This window comes from Haliotis rufescens, unplaced genomic scaffold (genome assembly GCF_023055435.1).
Source record: "Haliotis rufescens isolate VD_foot unplaced genomic scaffold, xgHalRufe1.0.p SCAF_3, whole genome shotgun sequence".
In the NCBI taxonomy this organism is placed as follows: domain Eukaryota; kingdom Metazoa; phylum Mollusca; class Gastropoda; order Lepetellida; family Haliotidae; genus Haliotis; species Haliotis rufescens.
Window position 1 is genome coordinate 50,072,888 of NW_025964001.1, and position 12,702 is coordinate 50,085,589.

Genomic DNA, 12,702 nt, shown 5'->3' on the forward strand with positions numbered 1-12,702 from the left:
TTGCCACATTTACTTAGCATTATCTCAGCTACTAGACAAGGCATGTGGAAAATGAAGAGATTTCTTTGATGGACATTTACATTCTTGCAGAGATTTTGTAACAGATGTAGAATCCTGATGCAATAGTAAGTGAGTCTTAGCAAAATTGCAGCAATATCACAACGGATGACACCAGAAATGGGTTCAAACATTGTACCCATGTATTGGGAAATGTTAATTTCAACATGCGCATATAATGACCTGCTTTGAAACGCACCAACATGAATCCATTAAAATATCATGATAGTTGGAAAAGAACAATGAAAACACTGAAGGGTTAGGAGTTAAAGAAGCTCCAAAACTGGTCAGGTTTGATAGCCGTTGTCAGTTGTGAGTCGTCACCAAAATGCAACAGAGTACTCAAAAACACTTTTTCTCACGTGCAAAGGACGAAAAATGCAAAATGTCCTTACAATGTAGTGCACAAATGGGGTATAAAGGGATGGCATTCAAAGGCTACCCACATTATCGCTGTAGCCACGGAATCGCACTGAGGATGCAATGCCGAGACTGACACTTGAGGAATGGGAACAGGAATGTGCCATTGCCATGATTGAAGTTGATATGACTGCAAAGGCCATAGCAGCAAGGTTTGGATGTCACCACAGTACCATCACAAGACAGAACCAGCGATTTCAGCAAACCAGAGACCGACCATGCCCGCGGCAACAAGGGTGTGAAAACAGCCAGGGAAGACCAACAGATTGTAAGGACTCATCTACGTCATTGAACACTTCCGGTGTCCAGAACTGAAGATACCCACGTAGGTCGACAAGGAGTTATCAGTGCTGATACTGTATGCCAGCAACTTCGCGCCTTTGGTTTACGTACTCATCGTCCTTATGTAGGGCTGATTCTGACCCTATGGCACTGAAACACATGACTACAATGGTTGCTGAGGCACAGACAATGGTTACTACGATGCTAGAATGGCTTCCTCTCTTCTGATGAATCCAGATTTCACCTCAGGAACGCTGACGGACATATATGAGTATGGCATCGTGGTGGTGAACATTATCATGATAATTATTTTGTGCAGACTGATCATTGGGGTGGCGGAAGTGTGATAGTTTGGGGCGGTATCAGTTTTTTGGCACAGAACACAGTTCCATGTATGCATAGGGCATGTTAATGCAGTTTACGCCAATTTAAGACGTCACATTGTCCCGTTTCCGTCAACACCAAGAACTGCATACAGCACATGCTTCTATGGACTTCCTGGCACAGAATAATGAACCTGTTATGCCATGGCACAATCTATCGCCCATCGAGCACTTGTGGGACTACCTGGGACCTCAAATCGCCAATATTAGAGAGCTCGCACTTGTCCTACAAATCACCAACATTAGAGAGCTCGCACTTGTCCTATAAATCGCCAACATTAGAGAGCTCGCACTTGTCCTACAAATCGCCAACATTAGAGAGCTCGCACTTGTCCTACAAATCGCCAACATTAGAGAGCTCACACTTGTCCTACAAATCGTCAACATTAGAGAGCTCGCACTTGTCCTACAAATCGCCAACATTAGAGAGCTCGCACTTGTCCTATAAATCGCCAACATTAGAGAGCTCGCACTTGTCCTACAAATCTCCAACATTAGAGAGCTCGCACTTGTCCTACAAATCGCCAACATTAGAGAGCTCACACTTGTCCTACAAATCGTCAACATTAGAGAGCTCACACTTGTCCTACAAATCGCCAACATTAGAGAGCTCGCACTTGTCCTACAAATCGCCAACATTAGAGAGCTCGCACTTGTCCTACAAATCGCCAACATTAGAGAGCTCACACTTGTCCTACAAATCGCCAACATTAGAGAGCTCGCACTTGTCCTACAAATCGCCAACATTAGAGAGCTCGCACTTGTCCTACAAATCGCCAACATTAGAGAGCTCGCACTTGTCCTACAAATCGCCAACATTAGAGAGCTCCCACTTGTCCTACAAATCGCCAACATTAGAGAGCTCGCACTTGTCCTACAACGAGAGTGGTGTAGGGTATCACAAGCTGTTATCCAGAGACTGATAGTGTCCATGCGAAGTGTTGTGTAGCATGCATTGCAACCAGGGACAGTCATACCCATTACTGACTTTGCCTTTGGATCCCTTGTGTTTTTTATTTCCTCGACATTAAAATTTGTACTTTCCAATGACACTTGTCATTACAAATGTGGAACTCGGTTATCGGAGTGTGATTGTAGTACACAGCCAACACCATATATAATTTGGTTGAGCATAAAATTCACTTGTACCACTGGTGCGTTTTCAATGTGTTTCAGTATATTTACTGACACTTGAGGCTGAATATAAGATAAATCCCTGTGGCATGTAAAGTTTATTGTGTTTTGAATATGTTAAAAAGTTGAGATGATATCTAAGAAACAGAAAATGTTTGAGGCATCCATAAAAAAAATCTCGGCTTTCATTTGACAATTTGTTAAGTTCACCACAAAGTCGGGAAATGTCAAAGACATAGAAAAATCATATATTTCTATCTTTCAGTGGGACAGATTATATTTCTTTGAAACCCTGGTGCCTGCAAAAGATGAAATGATTGATCCCCATGTACATGATGTATAACCCCAAAATGTCCTTTTCATTCACTGTATTATCATGGTGATGTATCCTTGTTTGAATGGACTTACTTGTCAATAACTGGTTTGGACACATGTTCAAAAACTTCTTCTTGTGTTGTTTTCTGATCAAAAACCCGCTCAAAACTGAAAACATGACACACAAAAAAACATATATAGATAAATAAAAACAGAACATTATGCCAATGTTGACACAACTTGCAATTGCAATTAGGGGTTTTGCCATTTCCTTCTTAGGACAAATTAGGGATAAAAAGTAGCCCTTTAAATAACACTGAAACTATTCAAACAATCTTTCTTCAATATATCACTGCTTACCAAAATTGTAAATTTTACAATAAATTATATATTTATAATATTTATCCTATCTCACTCTATGCATTTCATCCTTCTTCTTCCTATCCCTTGTGTGGAAATGTCCTTGACCAAAGTTTCAAGAGTGAGTGAGTGAGTGAGTGAGTGAGTGAGTGAGTGAGTGAGTGAGTGAGTGAGTGAGTGAGTGAGTGAGTGAGTGAGTGAGTGAGTGAGTGAGTTGGGTTTAACACCGCTTCTAACAGTATTCCCGTAATATCGCGGCGTGTCAGCTTAATGTTGGGAGGAAAGCCCGAAGTGATGCAGGTCTCAGACGTTTACCACTTCGGTGAAACCAACGAGCACGGGTATGGTGCTGACAAACCTAGAAACATAATCGGGGCGAACTGGGATTCGAACCCACAATCATAGGTTTCTGGCATGCCCAAGGGACGCAATTCTGCAAAGCGAATCGCGGCTAGTGAGTGTAACTGTGATGTGGGGTAGGATGGGTGGGCATAGATCATGTGAGATAGGATAAGTACTATTAATATACAATTTATGTTAAAAGTTACAAATTTTAAAACTTATTCTGTTTCACTCTACGCATTTATCCCATGGTTGGACGGTGGGTCACAGATTACCCTCGTCTATTCATCTTGTAACCAATTCGGAAGGGGTCTCCAGTCAATTTGTTCTACAAACAAAGTTGTTGGTACGCTCCATTGATGCAGGCATTATTTGTTTGGCATCCCATTTTACGCTTTGTCAAAGCTATTGATCCTACCACAGGAAAGGATCCACATTATCCATAAGAAGATCTTCAAACCATTACTGCGTCACATGCTCAAGGTAGCGGTGGGCTGATAATAGAATTGGGATCCCATGGTGGATGGGACAGCTCATGAGGATTCAATGTCTGAGGTGGACGCAATCCCCCAAAGTTGTAGGCATGGAGTATTGTAACAAATGTTATATTTGGGATAACACTTTCTTTGTAAAGTACAGATTTGAACCCACACTGCCAGAGTGAGGCTCCTCTTTTGGCATTTCTTTAGGAAGTCACTGGTGAAAGATGTGAGCATTCTTTGCATCTGAGTGTTGGCTTGCATACTCCTCGACAATCGCAACATAAAGTGTGAGGATCCACCACAGAAATAATATGCCGGCACTTCTCACAGTGCTGACGTTTTGGTTGATCCTTGCCCATTTAATGTCAGAAGTGGATTGAACTCCTGTATAATTAAGAGAAATAAAAGGCCTAAATATTCTCCCAAAAACTTTGTATGTCTCCACTGTGATGCAAAGAGAAAGAGAATGATGAGGCAGAGGATGTCAGGTAACCAGATCAAGGACAGCAAGCTGCACAAGATTCGGGTGCATGACCTGATTGCTGGGGTGGTTGTCATGGTGATGCCAGCAGTATTTGGACGAAATAGAGCTTAGAAGCTGAAAACTTTGTTCAAGGACGTTTCCACACAAGGGAGAGGAAGAAGAAGGATGAAATGCATAGAGTGAGATCGGATAAGTTTAAAAATTGAATTTTATTGCAATTTGTGGTATGTCTCAGACATCCATCAAGTTTTGTCAACACGAATGAGGGACATAGAAAATTGGATCAATTGACTCAGTATTAGAAACTGGCACTTGTTCTGTTGTCCTTGCTAAACTCACCAATGGTTAGGTATTATAAGGATTAGTAGAAACTAGCAATTCTTAAGGGTTCTGCTGTATGTTATCATTCTAAGGACTAATGGACTAAAAAAGTGAGTTTCTTCCACTGTCTGTTGTGTTAAATGTTCACAGCAAAATATTATTTTAAAATGATTCAAACAAATGATCCAAAACTGATGTGTCTTGATTTCTGTTCCAAGTGTTAATCTCAATATGTCCAGACAATGATCTTTCGCATACTGTTATCCTTCACTGTGGAATTCTCTCCCAAATGGACTCAAAAACTCTCCTTCTCTTTCTGTATTTAGTCGTTAGACTAATTACATATTTCTAGCAACTCAGAGCTGTGTTTCATGAGTCTGTGACTACTGTGAATAAAGATGTACAAATTTTTAAACCCACGGATAGAGATTGACCGTAACTATGGTAACTGACCGAAACTTATAATGTTCTCTCTTGTTGTTGATGAAGCCCTCTGCTAATTCCTTTGGTACAGTAACTGTCAGTCGCGGACATCCCTCATCATCCTCGTCCACACCATAGCGCTGTCATTGAGAAAAAGTAAAATTGTAATCACATAAACTTAACTTACCCCTATGATTTAATAAAACTGGGCTTACTTATCAAAGTGCATCAAATCCTTGGAAAATATCTGTTGACTCAAGATTTTGCATTGTAAATCCTGCAATTGACCGAAATCTGCATGGCAGTTTACAAACCAGATGTCAATTTTGTTACACGATTTTGAACACGTTAGTCCAGCCAAAATTTAACTCCATAATTGCAGCTTAATTTGGCAAGGTTGTCGGAAACTGGACTTTTAAAGTCAGCTTACTCCCTTGTTTTGGGAAGATGGAGTTCTGAAACTGGACCAAACCAACATATTTAAATGATGAACAAATTAATCACAAACCTATTACAACATTACTTAAAATGTTGAAGGAGTAAAATTAACAACAATTTCTAAATATCCTCACATATGATTTGTCTATCATTGTGAAAGTATCAACAGTTTTTATATTGTCAAAGTCTTTTTTTCCTTATGAGATGATTACAGATGCACCACTCGTAACAATAAGTAAAGTGGAAACCAATCTACAAAAATGTGATCTAAAAGCATTGTTATTGTACTCGGCCAAATGCAAACAGATACAATGGTATTCTGGCCGAATAGACTGCATACATGACAACATATTCACAAAACACCCAGTAGAACAGTAACATAATCGGAAATGTTCTTTTTATCCCCTCTTCTCCCACCTACTTACCATGACATCAAATATAAATAAAAAAATAATCAAGTCTAGCCTAGTGACATAATATCACACGGCTGTTTTAATAAAATAAATATATGATTGACATAAACATGACAAAATCGCAATCTATAGTACAATTCTCTATTACTTGTTTTTGTGGAACAGAGAACTGTGAACTGTACATCAATTAATCGTCACCAAGATATTAAACTCTTTCACAAATTAACCTTTACACATGTACACCTGTCTAAACAATCTGTCAAGAGGAAAAAGAAATATTACTCTTTTTTCCGATTGCTTGCTAAAGTACATGCAACATACCAACACAATGGTCATGCATCACTGAACAGATGGCACTTTGTTTTATCAATTGACATGACCAATCTTAATTCAGTGGCCGTGAAGTGTAAAGAGAAGGCTGTATTTTGTTAGATTAATAAGAACACACTTGTTAATTGTGTCAAGTTACTGATGACCACTAACACCATTGTGTACCCCGTTGATGTCATAGACATGTAACATCATAAGGATACACAGGCATGGATAGGCAAGTGCAGTAAGATCAAAAGCAGTTAAGTTGCATTGACATTTCTATAATCATCTCTCTTTCATCATGTATAGGCCTTACAGCCATTATGTTTCTTTTGTTTATTTGTTGTTTAACACCATACTCAGAAATATGCCAGCTATATTATGGCAGTCTGAAAATAATCATGTCTGGGCCAGAACATACAGTGATTGACATCATGAGCATCTATCTATGCAAATGGTATATGATGACATGCATCAACCAAGTCAGCAATCATGACCTACCGATCCTGTTAGTCACAGCTTACAACAAGTATGGGCTTCTGAAGGCCAATTCTAACATGGATTTTGAAAAGGATGCAATAATGCAGTATTACAATCAAGTCAGTGCCAGGCAAACCAGAGTTTGAAAGCATAAGCAACAACCCACACAGCCAACTCTCCGGGAAGTCATTTTTGTTTGCAAAACCTAGCATTGTAAGAAAGGCGCTATTGTTTTAATTACCAATCAGCGACTAATTAAGATTCAACATGTACATTGACTAGGCATGATGTGCATCTATCAGTATGTTTGTCACAGAAGCTTTTCCGAATTTCACTGTCAGTAAGTGAATTTGGTCGATCAGCTGATATAAATCATTTTATCTAACAGATGTAATATACGCAATCATTTTATCTAACAGATGTAATATACGCAATCGTTTTATCTAATAGTTGTAATATACGCATTATATTTATTTGAACAGCGTATGCATAGTTTTTGTTGTGTATTTGATATGCTAGGATTTGATTTGTCTGCATATTCAGTTCCTTTAAATGTATTTTATTCAAACCACGCAGATTATCTCGGGGTTCTGGTTATTACCTCAAGTTGTGGTAATAAAATTATGACAAGTATGTGTGTATAGGCTGTGTACAGATAGGGTAATCATCTGGGAGATATCAACCTTTTAGTCACAAACTTACAGGAATTTTTTTTTAAAATCTCAGAAAGAAACACTGGGAATCGGCCAACACAGTCTGAACAGGATTTATGAAGGTGGTGTTCTCTGCCGTGATGTAGAAGCATGTCTGGACCGTAGGACCCCATTATGGATCTAGTTTTCAGTTGGGTGTTGCTACATTCACTACAAGTATGAGTGACTGGGCAACCATCACAATTACTAACAAGTGAATTGTGAAAAATAATAATACTTTCCATCTTAATTTCCAGAGTCTTGAAATAAAGCAAAGAATCTAAATCTGGTCTTTTAAAGGAAGGTATAAATTAGGCTATTATTTTGTAAAATTCATTACAAACTCATAAATGACAAGATGAAGAAAAGTAATGATAAACATCTGTCAGGGGACAATTTGTGGACAGTGCCTAGTCATGCTAATATGGACTACCTACTCGAAACGTTTTCGTTGATCAACGGATAGCAACTTCACATATCCCGAATACCGGAGATATTTCATTCTAAATCGAAACACTCACCCCTGTTTTAGCCTTTGTCGGCTTTATTCGAGCAAAAATCTGGATTGTTTGCTTCACCATCTTCCAGCTATTACTCTCATCTCCCGAAATCACAAAATAGTTGTCTCAGTAAAACTACACACAGGCCAGAAATATCATTCACACCCTTGTTGTCTAGGAATGTTTACATCGCCTTCCTCCATGATGCCAAGCACTTGCAAGTCCAGGGTAAAATATTTCAAGGCCTTTGATTGGTTGAAATGTTAGGGGTATTTTTAGCTTGCCGGTGCTCTACAAGCGTGACTCCTGCGAGTTGGGCTCAGTGGTTTGACAGTCGTTATAAGGGATATACCACACTTGGATAAGGCTTTGATGTAGCCGCGTTGTTTATTATATGGTAAGAAATGACAGTTCATTTGATTTTCTTGTTTTCCTATCTCGATCATATGTTCTAATTTCATATTTATTTCCTTTGAAACTGAACTCAAAATGATAAATGTTGCAAGTCACAACATTAACATAAACAATTTTATTGAATGACAAATTGGGATGCTGTCTTCGACACCTGCTTTCGATAATAGTGAAAATGTTCAACATTTTGGAAAAAGGATCATATCCGTTGGATGATATCTAACGTAATAGAGAAAATGAAACAGTGTGATCTGCGATGTATGAAGTGCAACATTTTGGGTCTTGTCGGCAGACTATTGTTGTGATAAGCTTTTGTGTGAGCCATGGTTAGTTCATTGACAACCGCAGGCTCCGCACGCCTACTTTTCATCCTCGTGTAAAACAGAAGCTGGTTTGCTTGGGGTCATATATGCTTTCAGGTATATAGCAAGAGCCACAGAAGTAGTAGAAAAACGTGTATTTGCGAATACTAGCATTCAGACGAAGCGTTTATTTTGACGTTGGATTTGTATGCGAAGCGCCGACTGCTCACGCCTTGTTACACGATAAATGAACTGATGCACGTGCAGGTTTACTCAAGCGTGAAACCGGCCAGGATCGATCACTTTTTATTGTTATTGTTAGGTAAACAATGCAATTATATTTGCAGGTTCATTACAAAGAGTGTCCTTGGATTGGTACAATTTGTGTATAGGGTCCGAAAGACGTGTGTTTGGATGATGGTTCTGAACTCGTTTGGGGATACAAGCATAAAAGCATAAGTCTTACCCCCAAATAGATCTTGTTTCATTTCTGATGCTATTGATAAATATTCTGATTTTTTTTTTTTATTTAACATATTTAAAATATGGAATTCTTCTTTGAATGATACTACTACTGTTTGAAAAACAATAGCACTTACAGACATGACTGCCAAACTTGATCAGATAAATATATGTAGTACCAACATAGTTTTCAAATGTGAAAACAACAAATTTCAATTTACAGCTGTGTTCAGCCTCATTAACAGCAATATTCTTGAGCAGTTCCAGAGTTTCCTTGACATGGAATTTGGACGTAGCTGTAGTCAGCTCTGGAACATATACAGTTACACAGGCTGCGACTCATTTACACTAGGATGTAGAACACAGTATGAATGAGTGGTGGGCCTCGGATAGTCCTGCACCATGACCGTGGAATATATTTATTTTATGAAAAAATAATAATCTAGAAATGCATACAAAAGCAAGTCTAGCCAGCTCAAGCTAGCTCTATTCCAAATCAGCATAGGGAAATTTTTTTATTTTTAGAGTCAAGAAGAATATTGTGTAATATAAGATTTCAGAGACTAAATGATAGTCTTGCTGTGAAATAAAAGTTTATATTATGTTTAATTGAAATAAACAAAAATATGTATAAAGGTTTCTTATGTATTTAAGAAATAACTTTCATTTAAGTAAAACATTTCATAACTTTTTGAGCCAGATAAGAGACAGTCATATGATGAATATATGACCTATTTTCAAAAACTTTCATGACCTGGATTAAATCATTAAATCATTATGTACTCTTCTATAGTGCAATTTAAGCATATTAACATACCTTTAAGGCATATATATGTGTTTTGATTTAAAAGAAATTATATTGCCTTTTCCGTTGTAAATTAAGTGAATAGTAAGAGAAGTAAGAAATTGTTATAATGAGTTCAAAATACCATCTTGGGGGAAAATTGTCAGTTTGACATGTTTCATAATATGAACCATTATGCAAATTTATTACTTACAAAAATTGTATGTCAACATTTCTTCTATTGTCAAGACATTCCTGTTGTCTATGTTTTTTCTCATTGCGTCATTAGTTTGGTTTTACATTTCGCAAGATCCTTTAACAAATGTTGTGTTTTCGACAACCCCCAAGCTTCTTGTTCACATTTACCGAGAGTATGTTAAACTCTTTTGATTTCTGAAATACATGACAGGCATTTGAATCATTCCGTTACCCAAATGTGATCCAATGTTGATATTGCATAAACCAAGTCTTGTCAAGCATCCAAATGTGTGAATTTGTAAATAACAGTGATTTTTCTTTAGGCTGTGAGTCAGCTGTAAGTCGGCTGTTTTGGCTAGACCTACAAGACATGCACCACTGTAAATTTACATTGATGTCAGGCCAATATTGGAGTCTCCCAGTTAAGTCGTAAGACTGAAGGGCAAATAATAAGATTGTAACTCACTTGTGGCTTCAAGAAGGGTACATGTACTTGAAATAAGAGTCAGATTAAGTTTGTAGTCTCTTTAAAGAAACCTGCATCATTCCTTTGGGAATAGTTTCAAGGGTATCCACATAGTGAAATTAAGGTGGTAATAAAAGTGTTTGTGATAGCATTTGTGCAGTGACCTAACATTTACATCTGTTTTAATTTAGTTAAATGCTTTAAGAGTAAAAAAGATTTCCACCATTTACAAACAAAGATTTTTATTTTTCTGCCCCAAAGTTTGTAATACAACTTTTAAGTCTCATTCCATCCATATCAGAGTTATTTTAAGTGAAGGTATGGCTTTTGTGATACATCCTCTCATGTCAATTTACTTAAATGGTTTACCTGTGAAGATCTGGTTTAGATTTGGTCTTCAGCAAACCCATGCTTGTCACAAGAGGCAACTAACGGGATCGGGTGGTCAGACTCGCTGGCTTGGTTGATGCATGTCATCATATCCCAATTGCGTGGATCTATGCTTATGATGTAAATAACTGGATTGTCTGGTTTTGACTCAGTTATTTACAGACCACTGTCATATAGCTGGAATATTGCTGAGTGAGGCGTTAAACAACAAACAAACAAAACAAACCTGAATGATTTCTTCATCTTATATGTGACTTTAAGACTTTGATTTACAATGTTTCATTTTGAAACAGGTCTTTCACAGCAAAAGTAAAAGGCTGAAACTGATACTTACATTTATAATGCTTTGACAATCCTAGATAATCAAATGTCTCTTTCAATAGAAACTAGGCCAGTGTAAAATAAAGGCATTGTCAAAGACCCAGTGGAAAAGTAATATGATCGTTGAAATTTACTACATTTGTGTAGTGAAATCAAGAGCTATAATCTACAATATATACTTAGTAAACAGACAGCTGGGGGAGACAGAAGACATGAGCCCAACTCTGATGAAGCTGTGACAACAGGCAACCAGTGTGTTTTTGTTTAGGGATGGACATCCAGTCTTCCAGTATGCAGGTAGATCTTAAAGGGGCACTGATCTAAAGCAATTCCCCGGGACTGGTTGTTTGCCTTTGTTATTGTTTTTTCCCTGTGAGTACCCGTATGATACGCAACGCAACTGAGCGTGACATGAGACTGGGCTACCGTCTGCAAGGACAGCTAAATAAACTTGGAGGCAATATTTGTTTTACGCATTTTTTAACACTGATTGGTTAACCGTGATCTATAAAGATTTCGACAAATGGCGCATGTTAATTAATTTCTTCAGCCTAAACAAACAGACAAAAAGAACGGCAGAGGTTCATCGGATGTCATTATTTGGAAATACCCCTGATGGTTATAGTTTAATAATAATAAAAAGTATCCCTGCAGTGAAAGAATTTTCGGAATTTGGATTGCGTCGATTATACGATTACCACTCCCTTGTTCTCATCCATGTTTTCTGGTATAACCCTACACTTGTGTATTTGTCGTCATTCATTTGATGCTCAGTTAATGAATTTATTACAGGTATAATTAGTGGTAGCACCACTCAGAATACCTGACAAAGGTTCTCATTTGGCATTTATTGTGCCTGGGGTAATTCAATCTAAATCCAGGTTTGAAGTGAGGTGAAATGTGTGTTATGTAATATGCACGTGGCAGCCCAGTAAGAGATGAATGATCAGTTGATTTACTTTTTTGTAAATCAAGGATCGTACCTAGTCATCAAAGGATTAACAGACAATACATTGATTAGTCACTGTTAGTGTGTACATGTCTAGGTTTACTAAAACAAAGGGAATACACTCATATCATGTCGTGAAGTCCTGATGTAAAAACAACATACTTTGTTCAAAGGGTTAGCCGATAATACGTTGATTAATTGCTCATTGTTATCTACCTCAATGGATTTTTTAAGGAACCGTGGACGTTATGAAAATAGTTGTCACGTGGGCTTTCTCAGCCAACCTTTGAGACTTGACACCTATGTGAAACACCTGAAACAATCTAAGTGATCAGTTGAGAAACGAACACGGGATATAATATCCCAAAACGACATATATATTTTTTTAAATATTTGATTGTTACAGAGACATGTGACATGGAAAAAGTTTCTTTGTACAGCTGCAGACATGTGGGATATTGTTCCTTTGTGTGGATATTCACGGATACATTTGGTTGGTTGTAATTATTATATTTGCATTTTGTTTTCCTTCATTTGCTGTACCATTGGACAGATTCATCTTTGTTCCTCAACGTCTTGGT

The 12,702-nt window shown here is 37.7% G+C and overlaps 2 protein-coding genes across 2 annotated transcripts in view; one reads left to right on the forward strand and one right to left on the reverse strand.

Moving 5' to 3' along the window:
• LOC124117812 (kinesin-like protein KIF6) overlaps window positions 1–8,048 on the reverse strand; it is a 127,865-nt gene extending 119,817 nt beyond the window's left edge. The window contains exons 1-3 of the mRNA XM_046479837.2: window positions 7,860–8,048; window positions 5,034–5,143; window positions 2,685–2,759 (exon numbers count right to left, since the gene is read on the reverse strand). Of these exons, the coding sequence (XP_046335793.2) occupies window positions 2,685–2,759; window positions 5,034–5,143; window positions 7,860–7,919 (245 nt within the window). The 5' untranslated portion in view covers window positions 7,920–8,048. The remainder of the gene's footprint in view (window positions 1–2,684; window positions 2,760–5,033; window positions 5,144–7,859) is intronic.
• Window positions 8,049–8,126: 78 nt separating this feature from the next.
• Window positions 8,127–12,702, forward strand: part of LOC124117810 (disheveled-associated activator of morphogenesis 1-like) — a 180,056-nt gene continuing 175,480 nt past the window's right edge. Inside the window, exon 1 of the mRNA XM_048403044.1 lies at window positions 8,127–8,235. The gene's annotated coding sequence lies outside the window, so the exon portion shown is untranslated. The remainder of the gene's footprint in view (window positions 8,236–12,702) is intronic.